Raw genomic sequence first — 26,330 nt, forward strand, 5'->3', positions numbered from 1 at the left:
TGCCAGGGTGACAGTAATGCACTATTTCTTTTCATCTTCAAGCAATGCCTGCATTATCAGTGTATAAGATGTATGGCAAGACAATATTGATGGTCTCTTTCTCCCGTGCGAAATGAAAGAGGCCTCAGCAAAACAAACAATCTGCTCTTTCTTCTCAAGGAAACTGAGCAGGTATATCAAAGGGGAGTAAAAAATGACCACTATGAGGGCTGTTTGTCTCTGCTGGGTCATGAGAGGGATGGCTTTCTACAGCAACAGCGCAACGAGCGAGACTAAGCTATACTTTACATGAGCAGGATCCACTGTTGAAATGTGACTGTGCTGCATGGAGCCATGAATGAGCACTGACACGATATAAGATGATAAAGCTTAGAGTAATGCTTAGCAAATATGAAAACGCTCAAGTAAAGCAGTATGTGATGCTGACAATGCAGAATATTAATAAGATGAGTAATAAAATCCATTGAATCCTAAGATTTTGTGTTACTGTGCATTGCATCATCATACAGTATATCACCAGGGTCAGCATCCTCTCAGTCAGAATCCATATCCATTAAGAGTCCATTTTACGTGGTATTAGAGTACAAAGAATCAAAATTTACTTAAGGTAGTGATATTGTTTGACCACAAAGCTTGTGCACGTAGCAACTGGCTATGCAGAGCTTGGGGTCTATTTGTCAGGAACAGGGCATGACTATAAAGGACAGAGCTGTCTCTCTGCATTAAAACAAAATGTACTAGAATAGGGGGCTTTCCACGTGAATGAGTGGGCGCACAGTGATTTAATTTCTCATGCAATGTGGTGGACTGAGTAAAAAAAAAAGGGTTCAGGGGGCGCATGACAAGAGTCTGGTTTGAAATTAAGGCATGGAACCCTTTTGGCTAATTATAAAGCATAAGCTTAATTGGACACCAAAACGGTTATTTCATATCCATAATCCAGTGAATTTATTTTTATCTATTTTTTTTCTATCTGCTATATTTATGCAGATCTAGATTTTAATGAGCCTCTCTTAAAAATTATGCACAGAGAGCAAGCAAGTCTGATGGAGAATAGGTTAGGAAAAGTGCATTAATAAATTACCCTTCCTGTCTGTATTCATTCTTGTCAGGAAGTACTTTACCCCCGCTTATTCCAGCTTGGAATAAGGTCTAAACAGGAAGGGAAGGTGGAGCAGATTAAATCCCTTTTCATTTATTAGACATAGGCGTTTAATAATATCTGTTTATTGCAAAGCCAACGCTGTATTAAGCTGTTTATAATGCTCTCACATCCTGGTAATGTATGGAAGGGCTATCTGCTGCTGAGGAGATATATTACAGTGGGAGATACCAAGCAAGTTATTAAAAACACTAAACCATTAGCTTGCGGAGCTGGGGCTCACTCCTCCTTCACTCTCCTGATCTCCTCACTGCTCTCTTCTCCCGAGAGCCTAAATTTAGACAGAACATCCCTGACACACACACACACACACACACACACACACAGCAACACAGTAGCCTGCACACACACCCACACACACAACTATTTATAGCACATTACTATAACAGTGACCTATTTGTTTGGTTTCTAAACGGTCTGGGCTACACATTTTTACAGTACACAATATGTGCTGAACATTTGAGATTAAATTAGACACATGCATTACAAGAGGCATGTCGGTTATAGGAATTTTACTTTATGTCCACTGGTTTAAAAAAATACTTATACAAATTGGTATACTACGGACTGCTACCATGGCCTATATTGGAGAACAGATCCTTTGTGTGGCGTTCATTGACACAGAATCCAGATATTGGATCACGATACTTTATTTAAGCAGGGCTAATATAAAGGAGTCCTGTCTGGTCTTAGACAGAGTGTTTGTAGGCTACGTTCTGGCTCCAGGGAAGCCTGCGGCGCTCTAGCACCCACGGTCCCAAAAGGAGTGCCACCACCGCTGAGTGAGGAGAAAAATGGCTTTGAGACACAGAGATGGAAGACACAGAGAGAGAAAGAGAAAAGGTGAGAAAGAGTAAAGAGAGAAAAGAGACAGAGAAGAAGGATAATGAACAGAAGACAAGAATGTGCATTCAGACAGGCCCTTAAAATATTTCCATCCTAAACATAAAGACAGCATAAGCATAAAGACATGTACAATAACACATCCCCTGTGATTTACGGTTCTCAGAAGAGTGGTATAATGCATCATCATACCACCCATTAATTAGCCTAGCAAAACAAAACAAAAATCACAATGTGGACCAAAAATGTTTAACCTGTCAACAGCTCGGGGAGAGCTGAAAAATACAGTTACAGCCAGGCCCACATGGGTTCAGGTAATTCACAGGAGTTCGGCAGCATGACAAAAGACATAAATCAAAAGGTATGCATTTTGGTTTATACAAAGGCTGAGCTAAAATTACAGGTCAGAAAAGCAATTACTCTTTTCTGAGGCTGTCAAATCGAATAAGAAATGTGTTTTAGACAAAAGACGGAAAGCCGTCGACTAGATGGGTGTCATAACACGCTCCAGTTTTGCCCTGAGGTGGTAAGAATTGTTTTGCCTTGCAAAAAATATTTTCTTTAATGTGTATATTTTACAGCAAATGGTCTACGGCTTGCATCACACATATTTCATTCAGGTAATGTGTATTGAATTGTGGACCACTCCACTGCTACTACGCATTGTCTCTCTCTCTCTCTGCACTACTACTACTAAAGGGTAAATGGAGACGAAAAAAGAAATACATTCATAAAATAGAGAATTGGACACATTCATGATTCATACTGAAGAGAAACGAATCTAGAAGAAATGGTGCCTATGCCACTGGCCATTTCAGAACCATGGACAGCACCGCTACCAGCAGCAATCACTACTTTTCTCTTGCAGTGAATCTTTCAATGTATCGGTACGTGGTAAGTAGGTTGTGGCACTGTTTGTGTCATAGTTTTACCTACTAAAAATATTATTCCTAATTGGTTGTGACATGAAAACAACATCGACCATAACATATTGTGTCAGATGTCAGACATTTGATTAGCAGCTTAAACCTATAGCGACATGGCAACATAATTGCAACTCCACTGTCGTCTGCACACCCTGTGATTACCCTGCTGGAAAACAACACATAGGCAAACAAACCAACAAGCAAACAAACAAATTAAAATAGCAGGCTACAAAAGCATATAGCCCTGATTTTGGAAGCCAACACTCCAGTTAAAACCTCCATCTGTTGAAATGCATTCCCGAGGTGCTCCTCGAAACTGTGAACGCCCACACACAGAAAACTCTGCCAGGAGAACAAAGACAAACATTTCAGAACCCCCGTGCACCTCTCGCACCACAGCGCATGGAGAAGAAAAAAGCTTTTCCCCCTGCTAAATATATGGGCTTGACGTGGGAGCATGTGGGCTGGTGAAAGCTCAAGATGCAATGCTTTACTTCAACACACCTCTGCAATATTAAGACAGCCATATCTCTTATCCTTTTTTCCTTACTGGGAACAACGCTCACATTCCCACAACACGTAGCCTAGTTTAGTTGGATACATTCATCTTATAATATTTTAAGGGGAACAATGAAAAAAATGCCAAGAATGATTTCATTAATTTTCTAATCGCTATGTTTAAGCAGAGTACAGAGATGTACGTACATTGAATCAAATGATCCTATGTGCTTAAATCTCTTGGTACTCAGTGTTCCCCTGCTGTCAGTGTTCCTCTCCATAAACATTCACAAACATCACTAAAAAAAGATTTCTATACAATAATAACCACAGCCCCCGGTCCATTCATATTTATAGTCAACATCAAAGGGAAGAGGCAACGCATTAGAGCCCATTTTGGCTCAAGGGGAGAAGCCATTTCCACAGTTTCTCAACGGGAGAGTAAAACTGCCTTTATCCTGTAACCCATGGCAATCCTAAATAACCCAACCGCTGTGATCAACAGTCAAACAAAGACATTTGATGTGAGGCAGTGATGTTAATTTGATTCACTCTGACCTAATGGCTCTCAATCAGCGGGCCAAAGGGCTTTAAGGTTTAACTCACAATTTGAGTAGGTTACGTTCAACTCTGGCAAAACACAATTTTCTTACATTTCAGACTAAACTATGAATCGACAAATCAAGAAAATAATCAGCAGACTAACTGATAACCATAATAATTGCTACAGTGCATTTCATATGCTCACAGATACACACTGTACATATTAGAAGGAATTGTTTACTTTAACTAAAATCAATGTCAAACCCTCCAAAGGATGCATGTTTCTAATCACTAGCAGAGCTGGTTGATATGGTGGCACTCAATATTATGATAAGGAAGTTTATATATCGGTATATATCATATCATTGTGGCCCATTAGTAAGCAAAACATGAGAAAAAGTCTTTACAAATGTAAAACAAAATCTTTGTAATTATCTTTGTTTTAATATGGAATTATTAATTTAGACAATCGGACATGATCGTATTACTGCAATACAATCCCACTGAATGTCATTAATTGAAACCATTGACTTGTTGCACTTCTTTAATTACTTCGGTACCCCTGTATGACTCGCGGCAAGTACTGCTAGTTTAATGTAAACACACAAAACTCACAGGAATACTTTTATAATGAATTCCAACCCAAACATATTTATATATAACCAAGAATGTGATCACTTCAATTCAAGAATGAGCTTTAATGTATGTTTATTCTTAGTCAGAGCATTTTTGAAGATCATCTGAATGATCTTCGTCCCCAATATGTCAGACAAGGACGTCACCAAGACATGCACACATACACAAAACCTTCTATTAACCTCTGCCCACCCGTCACTGAGGATGCTAGCAACAGAATAACACGAGGACATCCATTTTGTTCATTGTGTTTGCAATTCACATGGTGACACTAAGAAATCCCATCCGCCTCTCTGTCAGAAGAAATCCATTAGTCAAACCAAACACTGACACTTAGAATGTCAAACACACAGGTAGCACATAATTTGTTTCACAACAGTGTGATAGCTTCAAATGGCGACTGGTGAATAATGTCTGCCGACTGCAGAAAAATGCCCAATTTGAAAGAAGAGGCGTATTTAAATGTTTGTGTCGTTTTAAATCTCAGGAACAGTTTATGCCCTTGGTGATGATTATTGTGTACATCATTCACTGAGGACTGTATTCACAATATAAGATCTTGTTTTATTCAAGATCATGTATTCAGAGACACATGTGACTACAAAAATGCTTTGACAACATGTTCAAAAATGAAAATGAATGTATTTCTGTTTAGATGTTTGAATTGGTGTTTTTGAATGCCCTTGTTTCTGAGTCCGTCTCTTCCTGTCTTCCAGGCAATAAGAGAGGATGCAGCACCCAGGGCTTTGTTGTTCTCCCTAATGTGAGTTAATCTGGACGCTGTCACATCAAACACAGGGACATCTTAGGTGTTATGTAGATAGTGTTTATAGAAACTTAGCCTGGCTCTGTCCCAGCGGGCCCCTCCTTGCCTTTTCATTTGGATGGAGGCAGAGACATAGGCCATCTTCAAAGCCCTCTGTGTCTCTCTGTATCGACCACGCTCCTCTGCAGCCCTAGAGGCTTCCTATTAGAAAGGATTTGTCTTACAAGCTCTGTGTGCTGCCACTCTGGAAAAAAATGAAAATAAAAATAACACAAAAAAAAAAATGTTACTAGATGTGTTGTTCTGCAGACGTCCCTTTGCTTCCAGATGTCTTTTCACTCTAGCTATGTAACATCTATCTTATTCACTTATTTCAAACCATCTCTCGCTGATCTGTCAGCGTACATTGCACCTATAGAAACATACCTGACATGGCAAGGTATCACTGCGTCTGACGGACAGACCCACATCAAGATATCAAACACACACTTTACCGCCATAGCTCCATTCACACGGAACCCAGGCAATATGTCATTGTTCTTGTTTATTGCAAGAGGGAATAGCTCTTTCTGCCTATTTGGTTTGCAGCAAAAAAATAAGCCCGGATTTACAGCTCAGTGATCCTGTGTTTTGATAGCGCAGGGCTGAGGTGAACCGACATTTTTTGATATTTGTAATTTCTTATTTTCTTTTAGCTGCGCTCCATGCTGATCCTTAGATAACTTGCCATCTCTTCTGCCTTTATTACTGTATGTCCTATTTCTGTAAGCTATAGCCAAGACCACTATCACGCATCTTCAATAAGGGGGGCTGGGCTGCAAAAGATAGCAGTGATGACAGAGAAAGAAAGTGCGAGAGAGAGAGAGTGTGTGAGAGAAAGAGTGAAAGAGAGAGAAGGAAAAAGAAAAGGGTTTTTATTTTCTCTTCTTTACCACAACCTGAAATATACTCAGGCAGCGTAACTGTATAGCTGGCCAGCCTATACCCACAGGGCGCTCACTATGAACCGGCACTATAATAAATCTGACATTATCAGATCCTGGTCATTCAGCAGGCAAAGCCTAAGTGCTTTTAGATGTGTCAGAGGACATGACAGACTTTCACTGCCCTTCTGATGATTTCACATTCATCCTGTGTAAAGTTAGTTAACAGTTCCCTGTAGAGCTTTAATGTTCACAATCATGGTTTTGTTTAGAAAACAGATTAGGCCTTAAGAATACACAAACACACTGAATGCTTTTCCTTCTTCATGAAAAAATTTGCAAGGCCTTTTATATTTTCTGAAAGCTAATAGTTTTCTTCTTCTCCTCTTTTGTTGGAACACTAATGAGACATTACCAACATCAACTCTTAGCATCCTCCGCAGCCACGGAAATATGTGACATATCACTCTAACACTCGTAGCATGGGTGTCCATCCTTGTGCACATGATGTTAGAACATGTGATACAAACAATACAGAGATCGTCAAACCTTTACAGAGCCACTAGTGGTGAAAAGCTACAGAAACACTGTTAAGCCTGTCAACTGGTAGTATGAGGAAAGACTAGGAAGGAGAAATTGGGGAGAAAGAAGTAGTTAGAGCAGGAGAGATGGAAGAGAAGATGAAGAAGAGGGCTGGACAACATGCTCTGCCCTTTCTCAATCTTGAAAGAAGAGCACTGGAGAGTAGTCTTTCAGGAATATATTAATAACACTGCAGTAAAAGCACACCCATGAGGCGAGTGGGTACAAGCTGAACCCATCAAATTAATCTGAGATAAATTTGCAAGTCATCATCATAATTTAAAATGTTTTAGAGACTGAATAAAAGATCAAAGAATAAAAGGAATGAGTCTGATGACAAAGATGTACGATGAGAGGCAGAAAAGGGAGAAAGAAAGTGAGAAAAAGGGGGAGAGAGAGTTTGCATAGCAGACATATTTTGATAGACAAAGAAGAGGCCTTATAAGGCCAGATAGGCAGACAGACACATAGAGGCTGGCAGACGGGAAAATGGGCAAGAAAGCAGCCAGCCAAACTCTATATGCCGCCACAGTGTCACACAGATTGATAGATTCATAAATAATGAATCAGGAAAAACAGGTAAAATATATTCGTCCTCTGTCCCAGTGCCTAATGGATTGTGCCTGTGCACATCTTTGCTTCAGTGTATATTTGTGTGTGTGTGTGTGTGTGTGTGTGTGTGTGTGTGTGTGTGTGTGTGTGTGTGTGTGTGTGTGTGTTTCTGAGCATGTACACTCATTTAAGCAGTGTGGCGGCCCACGCTGCCATGGTAATCATTTGCCTGAGCCCCATTACTGATGCTCTGTGATGATGATGAGAGACAGCTTTATCCTACCTCATAGAAACACTCGCAGACACATGTGCATCCCTATGTTTGTCCATCAGTCTACGTATAACCATTAAAGCATACTGAATGTCATAAAACAACAGCAAAGAGGAGTATAGCATTTTCTCATAAAAGGAGCTTGAAGACAAGTCAAGTTCAAGATCTTTCATCTCTAAAAATTCCAGGTGAAACACAGATCAAATATTGCCATTCATATTCAGACTGAGCTTCATCACCTGCTATCAAACTTTAGAGGGGTGCAAACGCTTATTTCACAGAAGGTTATTTGAGCAAGCCTGGCACTCCCTTATTACAGCAAACTAAATCAGAAAATGAAGTAACAATTTCCTCATACTTTAGTTACATTTCTGTACATTTTTAGTGCACAGGAATAAAATGGCATGAAAAGGTACCGTACTAATTCAATTCGATACAAATGAGATATTTCTTGTCAGTACTGTTTGTGCATTTGGCATCTGTTCACCACAAAAACGTATCATTATAGCTGCACACTGGATATAATCTGGAAAAGATCTATAAAATGGATTCGCTGACAATGGGCATCAATGGAAAGTGCACACACAAAAAACACACAGCATGCACTATATTACATAACACTGTGTACAGTGCATGTTGTTACTGCAGGCAAAGACAGCTATTGTGTATCATTACATACACAAACAGTATGTATACCTGCAATACCATGGTATATAGTACACATATTACATGACAGCTACCCAAGTTACCAAAGTAATTTGTTGAGTAAAAACATACATTTAGTACAGAAGGGGGGGGGGGGGGGGGCACAGGATTAAGTTGCACTGCTTTGGGTCGATGTTTTATCGAGAGAATTGCTGGAAGAGGTTTTATGGGCCCCGTCAATATCATATATTAATATATTGACAAAACAGAGCAAACAATGGACTCCGATTTCATATGAAAAACATGGATTATCCAGTAGATGTGCAGGAATCAAGGCTGCATAATGCCTTTGGTTCTTAAGACTTTTGTTCATTTTGATTCTCCTGCCTGCTTTTCTTTTTTTTTTCTTTTTTCCTTTCAACAAGTCCATATATTCTAATATAAAAATCTGAGAGGCAGTGTATATTCAGCTAGTGAGCACCAAACTGTCAACCTAATGATTGCCTCTGGAACACCCCTGGACTTACTCATTATGGGATTCAACAAAAGAAGGACCACAGCTGTGAAGGAGCTTTTTCTCCTATTCACACAGTACAGGTTACAACTACCAGTCCTGATCAGGCAGTGAGGCCCTCCATCAATACCTCCCACTCTCCATTTCCCTCTATCTCACCCCCTCCATCTCATTTCTTAATCTTCACAACTCAGTGATTCAAATAGCTTTCCTCTTCTTCTTTTTGACCCACTCCTACTCCTTCTCCTCTCTCTCACTCTAATCTTCAATCTTTTTCTCCCTCTTTTCCATTTTCTCTTTTCTACCTCCAAGCTGACTTCACAGAGCCACCTCCTGTCTGAGAACTTGCAGAAAGTACATTAAAGGAAGCACACTGGCTAACCCCGAAGAGCAGCGTGACTCTAAATTGTATCCTCCAAAACATGCCGTGTGTGCCACAGTTGTGCAGGGGGCCACAAGGGCTGACAAGACCATGTAGTCCCTTACACTCATACACACACACATATACACACATTAATGCAAAGCTCTGAACAGTGCCAACAAACTCTGCAAACAACCCAGTGATGTGTGTGTCCCTACAAGCCCTTCACGGGTATCGGATACAGCCCCGCTATGGGTTTGGGGTTGTGGTGGGAGTGGGGGGTAGAGGGGGAATTTAGTGTTTCACCTAAATGTGAGTTTGCTGCCTGGAAGACATCTAGTATACTGTTTTACTTTGAATTATTAAAAGCTGCCTCTTATTGCAGCTGGGACTGAAATAGTTTAGAGGCCACAGACTATAGCTGTTGGCACACAGCTATATAATTTATATTCCCCGCTATTCTGCAGCCATCCAGCTTATTGTTATTTTTTATATGAAACGCTTTAAGGCTGCCATGATGGACAAAACATAACCACTTAAATGAAGTGTCAGGTAAAATCCAAGTTTGATAAAAAATGAAAAACAAAAATAAACTGCTACAAAAACACTTGCAGAATCCTAACACAAAGAAATGTTGAATGTGTCGACGTGCTTGATCTTGCTGCTGCAAGCTCAGCTATATCCAGTGTCCTGGTATTCTGCAGGGCACACGACAAAAGCCTTCACCGCTAGCGATCACCCTGACACTGGCTCCCTGAGCTAGCTTTACTGACAGCCCTTCTCTGCAATGCAAATACCCACTTCCACATGAGCAGGCCCATCAGTAGCACTCCCCATACACTTGTATTCCATGTCATTACCCCCAGGGACCCTCACACACACACTGTTCCTCTCCTCTACCCTATGCCTCACGCTGCTACCCTTATCTGAGATGGGGATGGGGCTGGGGCTTAAAACAAATCGGTTAGGCTGATGCGTTGGTAGCCATGAAGGAGGGCTGCCAGGGGCTGTTTCCGCTCATGCCTCCTGTCAGTCACACTCCTCTCCTTGCCCTCCAGCCATGTGTACTGTATTTCATTAGTCCTGATTTTTGCTGACAAATGCTAGCTGTCGTGCTGTGCGGCCCCCTCACCCTCTCTATGGACACTACACCAAAGCACGGCTACATCTGCCTTACAAATGAGCTCCCTCTGGTTCCACCACACAAGTGTGCCATTTCAATCTAGCATGGATATACAGCACATGCTGTGTGTCTATGGACAGCATACACAGGGACATGCATACAGACTCAGATGAGGGAATTTCTGTTTTAACTCTGAAGGTATGACTTCAAGCTATCAACGTGACCCTGTGCTTCCCTCGTCGTCCTCTCGCCTTTTCTCAATATTTCAGCTATTCTGTCACTTCATCCCCTTCTAATGTCTCACACACTCCTTACTCAACCCCTGGGCACATGGTCCAGCCAGTGAGATGTCAGCTCCGATTAGCCACATTGGGTGATGCGTTTCAGTGTGTCGTTCATTATTGAGTAAAGTGACATGTTCCCAGCTACACTTGCCCGTGCCTCCTAAACTGCTGTCTTGTCTATTTGGATACCCAGTTTTTGTGAGCTAATCTTTTCTCCTCTCTATTTCAAAATACACACAAGGACACACACTCACACAGAGATATATACACCCCTCTATTCAGGGCCATAGTTTATCATCCATGTGCGCACCCCTCCGCTCACTCCCACTCTTTGTCTTTGTGTCTGCGGGCAGTGGCACACCTGTACAAGCCTGTACAGGGACCCACAGATGGATTGTCAGTCAGTATCTGGGCCTTGCCTCTTGCACGGGTCTGAACAGCAATGCCCGCCGGCCTGGAATTAAACCAGACTCATCTGGTTCAGCCCCACTGGTACAGGTGATGCTTCGCAGCACCAAAGTGACATTAGATCATCTGAACTGCACTGCCTCAAAACGAGCCAGACCAGCACATGTTGGTCTGGTATAGAGGCAGTGACATTCAAAGTCAAAAACAAACCTACCTACACACACACACAGTTTCCCCCATTACACACAAAACCCAGCTCTATAACCCAGATCACAGCCGTGTCACATGATTGAATCTCACAGACAGGCAGGCGAGCAGTCTCCAGCCACAACCAGAAATAGGTTAAACAGACTAAAAATATCAAAAACATTAATAATTCAGCTTTTTTGCTAACCTGTACTGTTCTAAAAAAAATAGCACACTTCTCACTGTGAAGTGGCTTAATGGGCAGGGTGCGCAGTGGATTATTTTGGTATTTCAAGCAACGTCTCCCCTCAAGAGCCGGTTAGCGTGATGTACCCTGAGCAGTGGGAGGGGGAGCAGCATTGTAATGTCATCAGCGCTAATGTCACAGATGGGGTCAAAATACGGTCATCTGTAACTCACAGCAAGTTGAAATTGTGGTTATTTTCACCAAATAAATTCTTTAAATGCAACAAATATTTCATTTTTACAATTTTGCAACAGCACTCCTAGCAACTACAGCGAGACCCACTGCATGTGTTGTATATACTGTACGAAAGGAAATGAAATTTCATGATGAAACACATTTTCAGTGTTTCAGTGGGTGTTGTTTATTCTCCAAAGGCAGGTGCAGAGTGCAGATCCTGCTCTTTTTTCCAAATACCCTTGGAAGCCAATCCCCTGGGGAGAAGAAGGCTTCTCTAAATATGTGGCTAATCTACCACACAGAAAAACGAGAGCCGAACAAAGGAGACGTGTGTGTGTGTGTGCTTGTGTGTGTGTGTTAAGGGGGTACCAGAGCAGCAACAACGAGACGGAGAGAGACAGAAGGTAGAAAACAAGCAACATTGTGATGGCTCCAATAGTTACCCTGTGTGTGTTTTAGTCTATTTCTAGCCCCTCTGCTTCAGGGTTGTGTATATTTGTGTGTGTGGGTGTGGGTGTGTGTGTGTGTGTGTGTGGGGGGGGGGGGGGTATGTTAGCATAAGTATATGTTGTAAGGTTGTGGGGATTCAGTTCCCTCAGGAGCACTCTGGTACAGCAGCTCTTTACTGTGCGTACATTACACCAATATGCCATTACAGCAGACACACACACACACACACACACACACACACACACTCAAAGAAAAATAGTTTTGTTGTGCTTGCGTACTGCTACTGGCACTGTAGTAATGTCGTTGCATGCCGGTGTACCACAGTGCAAGTATGCATCCAGTCCTCCAGACTTTTTATAACACCACCTGCTTCTTCTATTCATCAGTGTGATTTGACTTGGGTAATAAGTTCAGAGACAGGCCAGGTCACAGACATAAAAACCATTAGAGTACCAGCATCTACAAAGCCCTCTTTATTCTCATCTCAATGTATCAACAAAGGTTATAAAAAAATAGACATTAGAGGCAGACTCCTGTAGCCTCTGAGATCAGCTGCAGCTTATTGTAGTGCTGGGATCAGCTGGTGGTTTCTTTATGAGAAAATTCCCCAAATGGATGGTATTCAAGTGTTTTAACAGACATCTGGGTCTGTATGTGTTTGTAAATTATGAATGAAACCCAAATAAAACATTCAAGTTCCCAAATACAGATATGCTCATGGCTAATCCCTGCATAATTCACAAAGCAGAAAAATATATTTTAAAGAAGACCTTGACCATGCCTGTTTCAACTTCCACTCAACTATGATCTTAAAAACACACACACACGCTCCTGTTACCCAAAGGCTAAATTCTAACGAGTCCCCTCTCCCTGACTACAAGGCCTCCAATCCTGCCAGCACCGATTGGCTTCATGCTGACCGGTCCGTTCCTCTCCCGCCCCCACCCCTGCCCACTCAACACGGGCACATACAGTACACACACACAATCATACAATACACTACACTCATACTCCGCCAACCTTCACAGAGTGTAGCATTGAATTATTCAGCCTTTGCAGCAGCTCGGCCAGCACACGAGTAAGCTTGGCTGTAGTTGATAAACAGGTGGATAGCATGCACGCAAAAGTAAGGGTGCATATATTATGTTTGTGTCCGTGCGTGTGTGTGTGCATGGGAGACCCAACGGAAAGCTAGGAGGTTTGCAGCATGTCGAGGAACAGCTCCATCGCACGGCAGCCTCATTTCCCCAGCACAAGGTCGGCCGCTCTCAGCAGCACAGCCCCGCTCTGCTCCCCGCTTCTCATACATCCTATTATGGCTAAGCTGAGCACCGGCACATACGCACAATAACACATACAAACAGACGTAAATTCGTGCACGCACATGCACACGAACATACAGGAGTCCACGTGCACTAACATAGCAGACTAACAGTGCGGGTTTGTGTGCAGCAAAGGGCACAGCGCAAGAGTGAGAGAGCGGGAGAGACAGGAATGGAGACAGAGGGAGACGGAGGCAATTGAGAGGGAGGGGATCTACTTAGAGTGTTGACATTGCAGGAGCCCACATGTGTGTGCCGGAGCATAATCTTCTCCCTGCTCTCATTGGGTTTTTAATGCGGGTGCTATTTCCATAAACCTGCCTCCTGAATCACTGCCAGCCTCTTACACTCCCCCCAGGTCGAGCTGTACTAATACTAGGAGTAAATGCATGCAGAAAACACATTTCCACCATTGCCTCTCCAAGACAAGTCACTGTTGTACATAATGCTAGCATGACATAAAGGGGAGGGTGGCGTGTTTTTCTGTGCTACAGCAAACAGACTTGCCGCAGTGACTGAGATTATTTCTCGGATCTGCTGGATTGAGGAGTGGCAGTGAGGGGACAGAGAGTTTGAGGACAGGTGGGTGGATAGTGTGAAGGATGCAGGATTTTGTCATGATGCTGAGCTGGGTGGAGTAAATCTTATGTCGACTTGTGTGAGCTGTGACACTCAAGCGCACACACCAACTGCTGTAGAAAAAGCCACCAGGCCTTAATGGGCAGTCTGTTTCAGTTGTGTGTTTTGTAAGAACAAATTATGTCATAAAGGGTTATCAGTGTCCAGGTCATCAGGGGACGCTTACATTATAGTTTGTGAGAGAAAAAGACTAATTCCTAGGTTTTAAAGTTAACACATGTAATCATATTCACATACACAAAAGCCCTCGTATGGTTATGTAATACAAAAAGTAGTGCATCTCCATCAGCAGCAAACAAGCACGAAACAGCACACAAATAATATATTCAAGCCTCACTGTCGTGGGCGGTGTGCGATCACGGCAAGCTGCCATGTGCACATGTTTTTCTTCCCACCTTTATACACTGCTATCTGTATCTACATAGGTCTGGCTGCAATGCAAAGCCAGCTTACCACACAGGCACAAACACACACACAGCTAATAGAGCCAAGCAACACACACCTGGTAAACTGTCAGAGCTTCTCCTATTCGGTGGCCAAACTTGTGTCAGGCACTCGTGTCCCCAAGGTTCCCATCACACTTCATCGCAGGAATCTATATTCCAGTCCAGTACACTTCCATTAGGCCATACTGTTCCTTTCAGCAGCTAATGTGTAACAGGGGGACATGGATAATAACATCCAAGAACACAAGCGCTTTTTTCTGATAATATGAGGACACTGGGTTGTGTGTGTTTGTGTGTGTGGCAACCAGTGCCTGCATGCTAGCATCTGAGTGTATGACTACGCAGACATACCACATGTATAACATCATTTGATACTTGAAGTATCTTAAGGATTACAATTTTAAAAGATACTATCCTTAAAAGGTATAATTCTTAAGATTTTAATTATCAAACCATGTTTTAGATACAATTTATAGCCGCCATTTTTTCAAAAATATAAATCCAATATGTTAGCATTCTGTACTTGCCTCTCTACATACTAGTTTTGGAGAAGTTCACCTTTCCTGCACAGGATTTAAAGTACATACACACACACACGAGCGAATCAAAGAAAACGATCGATGCACATACTAGACAACAGGGTTGACTGTGTTCTTAAGTGTATTAAAACATGAATCCTCTCAGCCTGCAATTCAGTTTTATTGTGCACAGTAAACAAGATACATGAGTTGCTCGTCTTCTTTTGTATATCTGTCAACAGGAGCCACTCAAGGCGTGTTTGCTGCCATAGTGGTCGATCTCGTAATGAACTCTGGGTTTTATTACCAACCATTACCATTGCCAACACAAACCACTGGTGATGCCAAATCAACCAGGACTGAAATCTTAAGGGTTATAAACTGTATTTGAAATATTTGCTTTGCCTGAGGACATGACAGCAGACACAGGGTGTGCAGCTGAAGACTTACCCAAAAATACTAACACTCCTTCTCGTGAAATTCAAGTGTGTGCACGCTGGTGTCCATGTGTATGCTGGGTTGTGTGATGTCTGTGATTTAGAGTAGCTTGTTAGTTAGGTGGTCCAATTTTCATACACGGTTCTACTCATTTGCAACGAGTAAAGTCCAGCAGGATTTTGGTGGTTTGACATGAATTCAGATCTGAACATTTAAAAAACTGGTATGGATGAGTAACCACACTGGTCAAAGCTTCCTGCAAAAGATCAGCAATGCAGGGGTTAATGAGAAAAAAAGCAAACGTTAATAACTCATAACTCATCTCTGGAGAATTCTTAGTTTACATTAATTACACCATAGCCCCTGGCAAACTGCATATCAAGCAGGATTTTGCAAACAAACAACTGGCATATCTACTTACCATCAAGCAGTGAAGCAACAGGGGTCATATCGCAAAAGATTTAGGAGCAGGGAGGCTCAAGAGAGGAGGACAGGAGAAGCGATGGGAGGCAGTCAAACAAACACACATACGGAAACACACATAATGCAATGTCCTATATGATATTTTCTTATATATATGTATATATATATATATATCTTTCTTCATATCAAACATTTTTTGCGATTAAATCTCTCCTCAGCTGCTGGTTCATCAGTAGATGAACAGGGTCTATAGGATGTTTAGGGACACTGGCATTCTTCTGCAATTGTGTGTAGCTAGCGTTGTACCTGCTTGTGCTATGTGTGGCTGCAGTATTATAGCACACACTGTGTTTCTTTAGACCGCTGGTGTTTGTGTGTTTGAAGTTGAAGGGAAGGGAACAGCAGGGCAGCCTCGTCTGTGAGGCCTGACACCCATCAATGTCTGCCTGTTACATTTCTATGACACGCTCTGTCTCAGGAAGAGCAGCAGCGGAGGAGCAATGGGAGAGAGGGGAGACAGGAGGATGTGGGGTGGACAGGACTGGGTGGGGTAGAGGGGAAGTCAGCAGGAGGGCTAAAGCAGGACTGAAAGGTACAAGAAAAGGGTTTTATTTGTCACAAGTGATACTGGGAAACTACTATATGTGTGCATGTGCACGCACAAAAGGAAAAGCTTTCAAGACTCATGTGTAACAAATGCAACATGGAAGGCTGTGTTTGCCAATTCTGTAAATGTATATATCAGGGCTGTGCAGTCATTAAGTGATGCTGTTTATGGTAATGTTGTTTATAGCACTCATTCGAATGATTGTTAAACCTTTCAGAACCCAGATGGTTTGGAGATCTACTCTTCTCTAATACAAGAAAAGGGGGGAGCAGGCAAGAGCATCAGACTTGTTAGCATCTATGTCTGTGCCCTCTTGCCCCTCATTTATATATTCAGCCACATCAACTATTTAATCCCAATGGCAGGTCAACCCTTACGGACGCCCTGCCAGGCTGGCGAGGGGGGTGGGGGTGTTATTAATGACTATGAGAGAGAAGAGAAACTTAATGAAAAGCCAGACCATGGACAAAAACAGTAAAAGAATCAGAGAATCCTTTTTTAACACATTGCTGAACACATTTATAACTTCTGATGAACACAACCTCTGGCATTATGTGAAAGAACTGTTTTTCCTTTCTCTGTCTTCCATCTTATTATTCAAATGAGAATAATAAAAGGAGGAGAATAACGCCCTCCAGCCTCGTGCTTGGCTAACTTGCAGCATAAACCAAACAACTTGTTTTTCAGGAAAGCCACCAGAAAAATGTTTGTGGTAGTTGTATTTGCATGTTTAACTGAAAAATGTCCCTTTCAGCGGGGTCTCTCAGGCTCTTTGTCTTCCATCAGAGGGGGTGTTGGGGGTGTTGGGAGTGTGGGGGGGGGGTCCTGGTGCAAGTAATAGAATGATTTTCTCTTTATCAAATGAATTATGTCAATATTATTACTCTAAGGTCTGTTTGACATTTTTTCCTGTTGATAGCACCTTTCCAGAAATGCAGAGTTTTGTCCCCCAAAAACTGTCATTCTATGCTATCACTTCAAAAATGTGAGGCAGAGTGGGTCTGATCAATGCTGGAAATATCCCCCGGAGAACAGACACATGGAAAAGTTGAAACCGGGCCTTCAAAAGGCTGAGCTATTGATTGAATTGCTTTCCAAAGTGTTTTTCATCTCTGGGACTATACGAGGAGAATGCCGGCTGGTGTGCAGCCGGGTGCAGATGGCATGGCTGACCACCATAGAGAGAAAAGAGAGAGAGTGAGAAGAGGAGGGGAGAGAGACAGATAGAGAAAGAGAGAGACAGATAGACACTTACCCCTGGCAGTGTTTTCTGTTCATGGAGGGCGTTCTGGGCTTTGATGGCCGACTCTCGGGCGCAGTAGGTGAGGAATGCACAACCTGCAACAGAGGCACACCACATATAAATTTAATTAGAATTAAACATCCCTTAAAATTGTTTAAACAAACAAAAATAATGTATAATATATTTACAACCATTAAAAAAACGGCACAGCAGTTTAAAAGAAATATCAACTGAGAATGTTAGGCAATTCGGAAATAAAGATGTTTGGCCTGTTTTAGTATTATGATCTCTTATGTCCAGATACTGAGCAATTAACAAAATTAAGAAAACAGATCCGTATAGAGGGTCTCATGAGTTGGTGAAAACACAAAACTCCTTGCAAACATTTCTTGGAATAAACAGAGCAAGTTAATGAAAACAGGCAACCGTGCAATACATCAGGCTACATGTGGACAATTTTCTATGGTGGCAAGGGAAGAGGAGAAAAAAAAAAAAACCACAACACAAAAGTAGGAGATGAGCAGAGAATTCTTTGGATGAATTGCCAGGCCCGTCCAGCCTCCCCATCCCTAGTGCCATGTCCTGTCAAAAGCTCCTAGCAGCCTGGCCAGCGTCCCCACCCTGAATGGTTGTGACAGCACCGGAGACAAAAGAAACAGGACTGCAGGAGAGTTTTTTTTTTGGGGGGGGGGGGGGGGGGATGAGATCAGTGTAGGGATGGAGGAAGGAGGTAGATACTGACAGAAAAGAAGGGAGGTCAGGACGTGGTGTTAAAACTCTCCAGGGTGAATGCCTAACTACAAGGCCTCGAGTATGCTGCCATGCATGCGCGCGCGCGCGCACACACACCAAGCACAAATGTTAAGCATGCACACACACATAACATCTGTCAAAATCCCTGAATACATAGAGAAGAGAAGAGGGGGAAAAAGAGAAGAGGCAGGGAGGACGAGAGATGGAGAGAAACCAGATGGAGTATTGAGGCAATCATTTTCCCCCTGACTGTCTGAATAAATAGATTTGCTTGTGTTCTATTAATGAGGTTCATATGGGTTACCATGCATCATATTTCTGCCACTCTGAAGATGGTTTATTAGCAGCCACTGCATTTTGGATCTCATTTCAACAGCCAAATGTATTCAGAGGGTGGTGATGTATTAAGTGTCTTTACACAGATTCCAATCTGTTTTTCTTGTTGTATATAAGATCACTTTTACCCATCTAAACATTAATCCATACATCCATTTTGTGTGCCTGTGTATATGTATGTTTTTTGCCGTTTCAATGACCCTTGCACTTTGGCTATGTCTCCACTGTAACCTCTGCAGGACTACATCAAAAAGGAAGGTTAAAATGCCACGTCAGTCATTGATCCATTGATTGACCTGTAACCTGTTTTGCCTTGCTGCTCCAAGCCTTAAAGTGTCTGCACATGTGTGTCCGTGCTTGCACACCTGCATATTGATGTATGGCAAGCATTTCCCTGCTCTTATCCAAATCACATTAAATTCTTTCTGTTCTATTTCATGAAGCTCCTCCTTTAGTTTGGGACAGTCAGTCTGCACCCTGCCGTGCTTTTCAGTATGACAAAGACAGATAGTGATGGAGTCTGTCCAGGGTCGTGACCTTTGAGGTGGCTGACTGTAGCACTGGTGTCATGGTGCAGCCCTCCCCATAGCCTCCCTTGTCTTAGCACCCCTAACCTAATGATTTCCAATGGCCACCAAGCCGATCACTCAATCAATCACACCGCTGTCTAATTCCCTTTCTCTCTTCTACGTCAGCTTGTAAAGAAATACCAAGACTGCAGAAATGTCATTGTTGTTTTGGGTTTGTTTGTTTGTTTGTTTGTTTCACAAATGGTTGAGGGTAATAGGGGGGAATGGCTCCATTTTGGTGGTTGTTTTTCTCTCTTTTTTCGCTCTCTCTGGGCTTCTTGTTGTTGGTTTACTTGACAAATGCTGGCCCTATCTCTGAATAAGAAACACGTATTTTGCATTACAATCACAAACACAATTTATTTGTTAATGTGTAATGCATAGGGCATTGAGAATAAATTAATAACAACCACAACACTGGAAAACAAAAGAGAAACATGAACTCCATTTAAATGTGATTCTGTGCTCTTTAATGTATGGCTTAATAAGAATTTTCAGGCCACAGGCCAAAAGCTTTAACAACTCCATAATTGGAATCCAAACACGTACAAATTGCCAGTGCTGCATTGCATACCAAGTGCAAAAGTGTGAGTGGGGGAGTATGATGAAATTGTTTGAAACACAACAAAAAGCTACTGTAATCAGAGCCTGCTGACACAGCAATGGGGGAAGCCTTCCCATTGTGAGGAGATGATCCTCTGCATCATCTGATAGAAACCTAAAACAGCCTTATCTCACACATTGATTTCAGCTCCAAAGAGAAGAAAATCCTCCTCCCCTCTTTGCTCCCTTTCCCTCCTCTCTCTTCTCCGCTCCCGACTTCTTCCTCTTCGCCAATGCCAACTCCACTCCTCTCATCTCCTATTTCTTAATGACATATTTTTAAGTGTGCGCGGTGTGTGTACTGGGAAATAGGGCTGAGTCCATTTCCACTGTGTTGAATTGGCATGTAATTAAAGAGTCTTACATGGACGAGAGAGAGTGAGTGGGCGAGACAGAGAGAGAACGAGAGGGAGCGAGTGGTGGAAGATACTGTATATCTGAGGCAACAGCAGCCATTTACATTCACCGCGGCCCAGGCTCTCCATTACCAAAAGTGTGTGTCAAGTATGTGTGTCTGTTGCAGCACAGTAGGATACTCTGCTAATTGTTTGGTTACAGGTCCATATATACTCACACGCACACACACATCTGATCCTGGTGCTCTCTCTTACCATGTCTAAGCACTTACGTATTCGCACACTTATTCAATCAACACACTGTGTCCCAATTCCATATTACATACTTCAGAGTAAACAGTGGGTAGTTTGTAGTTAGTATACAACAAATCAATGTACTCTTTTGTACTAACAGGAAATTATATTTGATAGATGAATGATAAACTTTGGTTGACAGACATCACTTCACCACTGCCAATTTCTCAGACACACAATGAACTAAATACTGATGAAATACATGCCTCAATCACCTCTGTTTAAAAAACCTATTTGCCAAATACAATGTCAATACTGGAATCTGCAAAAATCTTACCCAGTTTGTGTCCTGCAAGTATGGTCACAGTTACAGTAAAGTCAACACTAATATCCACACTCTACTTTTCCCCCAAGTAGCACTAGACTTCTATTTGTACTGGTGATTACGAAGGGCCATAGCGCTTTTTGGATACACGTCACTAAGGTAAGTGACACCTTTTACCATGTTGTTGCTGTTATATGGAATCATGGGTTCTAATCACAGTTGCTCATGGTCAGCTAGAGTGCAGGTACAGTATCCCAAATTTGGAAAATGAGCAATGGGCTTTCCATTTTTTTATTAATTTTTAAAATCCATTTTCTATGACTGCTTATCCTTTACAGGGTCGCAGTGAGCCAATCCCAGCTGACAAAATCCAGTGTGTGGATTTGTATGAAACACAAAAATTGCAGGCCCTAAATGGTAATTAACCACATAACCGTTGGGGTGCACTGTCCTATCATTGTACTAAAGGAAAACATAAGAAAACCACCCTTGACTGGATAGGCTCACCATCAGCATCAATCAAACTCACAAACCTGTCTTGCATAAATTAAAGCCAGATTTTACTATCATTCATAAATAACCTTACAGGACTATTAGGGATATAGACATAAGATCAATCATCTCAGGAAAAAAATCAATACAATAACCTTTCATATAATTAACTTTTACAATAAACATTACAATCTGCTAACTTCTCCTTTAACTCAAAAAGTCATAGATGTAGAAACTAAACAATGTAAGAAATATGACGGTGTTCAAACATAAGCGCTTCCTTTGTAAATCAGAATCACCATACTAGTGCAAAAACATGTCTGACAAAACTTTCATAGCTTATGTCTACCAGCTACCTAAAGTTACAGCTAACAGTGTAACACTGTGCAATTGCACACACAGGAGTCGCATAATAAGACCAAAATAAGCTTTGCAGTTAGCAGCTCTGATCCATAGCCAAATACTACTGAATTAGCCCAATACCCATTTAGCTTAATTCACGTTTGGCATTGCTTGCTCATGATGTAGAATTAATTTATTGGTTTATTGTGACTCACCAACGTCAACAGCTTTCACAAGACCTATTTTATTGAACAGACCCACATTAGCCAACAGCTACGAGCTAGCAACAGAGTAGAGTCTTACTTTACACACTTAACAAAACTGCAATGTATACTCACTGTCTTGACAACATTTACGCTTTTCTCTCCACACTGCCATCTTGTAAAAAACCGACTTACTGCGCTATAGTGCAGGCGAGTTATACTGCGCACGAAAGGATGAGTTACTGCACGAGAGGTTGAATTTCCGTTTGTAGTTACTAGTACCATTACTATTCCACCTGTGGACGGGCTTGTTCCTGATTGGTTACTGCACTCTGTCAATTAGTTTTCTGCTGTGCTACCTTCAAAATAAGAGTTTCCTACTTCCCTGCAGCAGAAGCTCAATATGAACATCCTACTTCTACATTGGCATTGGGCATAAATCTTATACTGCAGAATTGTCAAATATGAATTGGTTTAAACAACAACCTCTCTCCTTTCAATCCACCTTTTATACCCTCTTTGCTTTTTCTCCGTCTTCTTACCCCAGAGGAGCCGAACTGCCCCGGTGTTATGAAAAAGTGTGAACTTGCTCTTGATGTGGCATTTCCTTGGCCAGAAAGTGTGAAGGTAGCAGAAACCAAGCCAGTCCTGGCACCTGCCTCGCCTGCTCCCTCACACATCATTTGCACTCTTTGGAAAATGCTATCACTGTGGGTAGATTACTTGCTTACTTCATTTACTGCCATGTGGGGCTCCTGGGGAACTGATAGCCTTTCAGAGGGGTCGGGAACTGAAACACACATCATCACCACTGATACAATGTGATTATGGCCTGAATCATTGCCAGCCAGGGAGGCAGGAGGCTCAGTGGCGCAGATTGACCGTGAGGGGGGTAATCAGTCTGGTCTCGGAGAAGCTTTTAACTCATATAATCACTCCCTCACCTCTGAAAAAAAAAGATCCTCAATCTGTTCACACACTCAAACAATCATGCCAATGTTCAGGGAGAAGGAGGACAGATTGAGGGAGGACAGACAGAGGTATAATAAAGAAGAGCTGGAGCATGGAGTTGGCAGGGACTTTCCAAAATGCTCTCACTCATTGTTCTGACAACAATATTTTCTCTGCCCAGGCCTAATGGGCTTGTAATGAGCGCTGTAATATAAGCAGTAGCCTAGCGTAACCTGTAAACCTTAATTAAGTCAGACAGCCACCTTAAAGGGAGCCAGCGACTGTGCTCAGTCACCATCTCATGATCCTGAAGCAGACTACACTCTTCCATCACACCTTCATCAATCACTCCATCCCTTCATCTCTGCTACCTCCAACTCCAAATCCTCCTCCATTTCTCCTTTCACTACCCCTCCCATCATCCCTTCACCTTGAGCAATGGCTGGGGGAGGATGAACGCCGCAGGGCGCTGAGGAGCGTTGGTGTCCGTCATGAGGGCAAGAAAAAAAAAAAGTCCCCGGACCCCTCCCTGGTATCCTCTCTGACCCCTGAGTAGGAGACCTCAGCCATTGATTTGTTGCTACTCGCTCACATAGACTACACTACTCTCCTCGCAGCAGTCAAACAGATCCATAGGCAGCTCGTCCCGGAGGACTGCCTGTGTGAACGTGTGCATTTACAGGACATATGCATGCATATGGTGTGGCGTGCATTGCCTAATGAGTGTGACAAATGCAATAAGTGTAGACTTCAGCTAGACTTTAGATAGACTTTGACACCTTCACACTCCCAATCTATTGTGTTGCTCTGAGGTTAAATAGTTCTCTCAGGGTACATGTTGTTCTTCACATATAATCCAACTATTTCTCTCAAAAGCTGACATATGTGCTTTTGGCTGGCAGAAGGCTGAAAACAGAAATACAGTTCAAACTAGTTCCTAAGATAATGCTGCTTGGAGGTAGGTGCAGTTTAGTGGAGTGACGTGATAGATTGCAAGTGGCCGCCCATCCCCAAGTTGGCTAGAAGTCTTTCTATATGTGGTTCTGGATAACACTTACAGCACTTTGGCATCGTCCACCATACTGGAACTTTTAAAGCAACCCTTGGCTTTTGTAGACTATCTGTTTACTTCATCCCTCTTCTTCTATTAAAGCCAGGGCGATCTATAAATACATCTAGTGGCCTGCATCCCTGATGAGCAAGCTAATTGACACTGTTAATGGATGGAGTTTCACAGAGCTGTAAATAATGTGTAGGTTCACACTTACTGCCTCCTGCCGTGCTACTTCTGGGAGGGCAACAAGAGTTTACCTGCCAAGTCCCGTCTCTCCAGCCCTTCGTCCCTCCCCCGCCTCCCCCAGCCAAGTCTTTTCCGGCCAGGGGATTTACACAGAAATCAATAAAAGTTTCTCTGAGCCCCCCCAGTCAAAGTCAGAAAGCTGCATCTCCTCCTTTTCATGTACTATAACAACCTCTTGGAAAAACAAACAAGTCCAGGAAAAAGGAAATAATAAAATTACTTTTACTTGGCTCACACCCATTACAGTGCACTATATCTTCATTTAATGTACATGATAAGCATATTTAATGCTTGTCCTCTTTTAAAAGGTGAAAGGCATTTAAACCTGAGACAGATCAATTGATCATAGCGAAGCCACAATCATAGATGACAGCTGCAAACTGAGTACAGACTGAGAGACGGATCAGGTTTTCTGTCACTTTGATTTTAGATACCTTTAAAGACAGCGCTTCAAAGGCCCAGAGGTTGCTCGGATGGAGTGATTGAAAGAGCAATGAGGAAGAAAGACGTGGGGAGGAGAAAAACCACTACCCAACAACACCACACACACACACACACACACACACACACACACACACACACACACACATTCTTCTTCCTTATGCTGCTATACACAGGCCACCTTCAGAGGAAACATTAATTGCACCTGTCTTTATAAACAAACTTGCAATGAGTACTCTGCTTCTTATAGTTTTTATTTTCCATTCCATGCATATACTAAATGGAGCATAGCATCCTGTATTCCAAACACACATTTTCAATTATGCCCTGCATGCCAAAAAATACGACTTTGTGTCCTTGTCCCAGCTTCCTTTCTTTATTTATTTATCTCATGTCACCACTGAGCTGGAGAAGAGTAATAATTAACACTAATGGTCTGACTAACAAGCAGGCACCAGGGTGTTAATTGCATTGACGTATATTTCCAAGTAACCACATTCAACCTAGTGGATTCCAGAAATACTGTTCTGCTAATGACCAAACAAGAAATAAATAAATAACAGATAGACAGATAGATAGATAGAGAGATAGATAGATAGATAGATAGATAGATAGATAGATAGATAGATAGATAGATAGATAGATAGATAGATAGATCTGGACAATGGGCCTCAGGATCTTGTCATGTTCGTTGTTCGTAGCTTATGCCTGCCCGTACCACAACCCCACCGCCACCATGGGGCACTCTGTTCACAACGTTGACATTAGCAAACCGCTCGCCCATTCACATGTCTGTCACCGATACAGTGAAAACCGGGATTCATCCGTGAAGTACCAGACACCATCGAAGGTGAGCATTTGTCCACTGAAGTTGGTTACGATGACGAACTGCTGTGGTGAGGATGACGAGCATGCATATGAGCTTCCCTGAGACGGTTTCTGACAGTTTGTGCAGAAATTCTTTCCAACTGTTGCATCAGCTGACCGACGATCCACAGACGATCTTGCAGGTGAAGAAGCCAGATGTGGGCTGGCATGGTTACACGTGGTCTGCGGTTGTGAGGCCGGTTGGCTGCAGTCAGCATGCCAATTGCACCCTACCTCAAACCTTGGGACATCTGTGGCATTGTATTGTGTGATAAAACTGCACATTTTAAAGTGACCTTTTACTGTGACCAGCACCAAAGCACACATGTGTAATAATCATGCTGTTTAATCGGCATCTTGATATGCCACACCTGTCAGGTGGAGGGATTATGTTGGCAAAGGAGAAGGGCTCACTAACACAGATTTAAACTAATTTGTGAGCAAAATTTGAGAGAAATAAGCCTTTTGTGTGCAGAGAAAAAAGTCTCAGATCTTTTATTTCAAAAATGGGAGCAAAAACAAAAGTGTTGCATTTATATTTTTGTTCAGCGTAGATAGATTAGAAGAATGACAAAGAAAGGACTCTTTAATGAACCCAAAGAGCAGACGAAACAGATATGAGAACCCATCAGCCATTAATTAATTTCAGTAGTCTTTTTTAATTAAGCCAGATCTACCGTTGAATAGTGAACCACAGAAAGGGTGCCATGTTGGAACTCATATAAAGTCTCGTGCTCATTCAACCGCGTTAACATTTGATCATCAAAAAAGAAACACAAATTCCATCTTTCATCTGTGTCTTCTGCACTATTTGGCGTACAACTT

At 42.2% G+C, this 26,330-nt stretch overlaps 1 protein-coding gene across 15 annotated transcripts in view; it reads right to left on the minus strand.

Annotated features, from left to right (window-relative positions):
* celf5a (cugbp, Elav-like family member 5a) overlaps positions 1 to 26,330 on the minus strand; it is a 169,207-nt gene that overhangs the window by 135,180 nt on the left and 7,697 nt on the right. For all 15 annotated transcript variants that reach the window (XM_070908747.1, XM_070908745.1, XM_070908760.1 and 12 more), the window contains exon 2: positions 17,746 to 17,828. In XM_070908747.1, the coding sequence (XP_070764848.1) occupies positions 17,746 to 17,828 (83 nt within the window). The remainder of the gene's footprint in view (positions 1 to 17,745; positions 17,829 to 26,330) is intronic.

Source organism: Enoplosus armatus, chromosome 7 (assembly GCF_043641665.1).
Source record: "Enoplosus armatus isolate fEnoArm2 chromosome 7, fEnoArm2.hap1, whole genome shotgun sequence".
In the NCBI taxonomy this organism is placed as follows: domain Eukaryota; kingdom Metazoa; phylum Chordata; class Actinopteri; order Centrarchiformes; family Enoplosidae; genus Enoplosus; species Enoplosus armatus.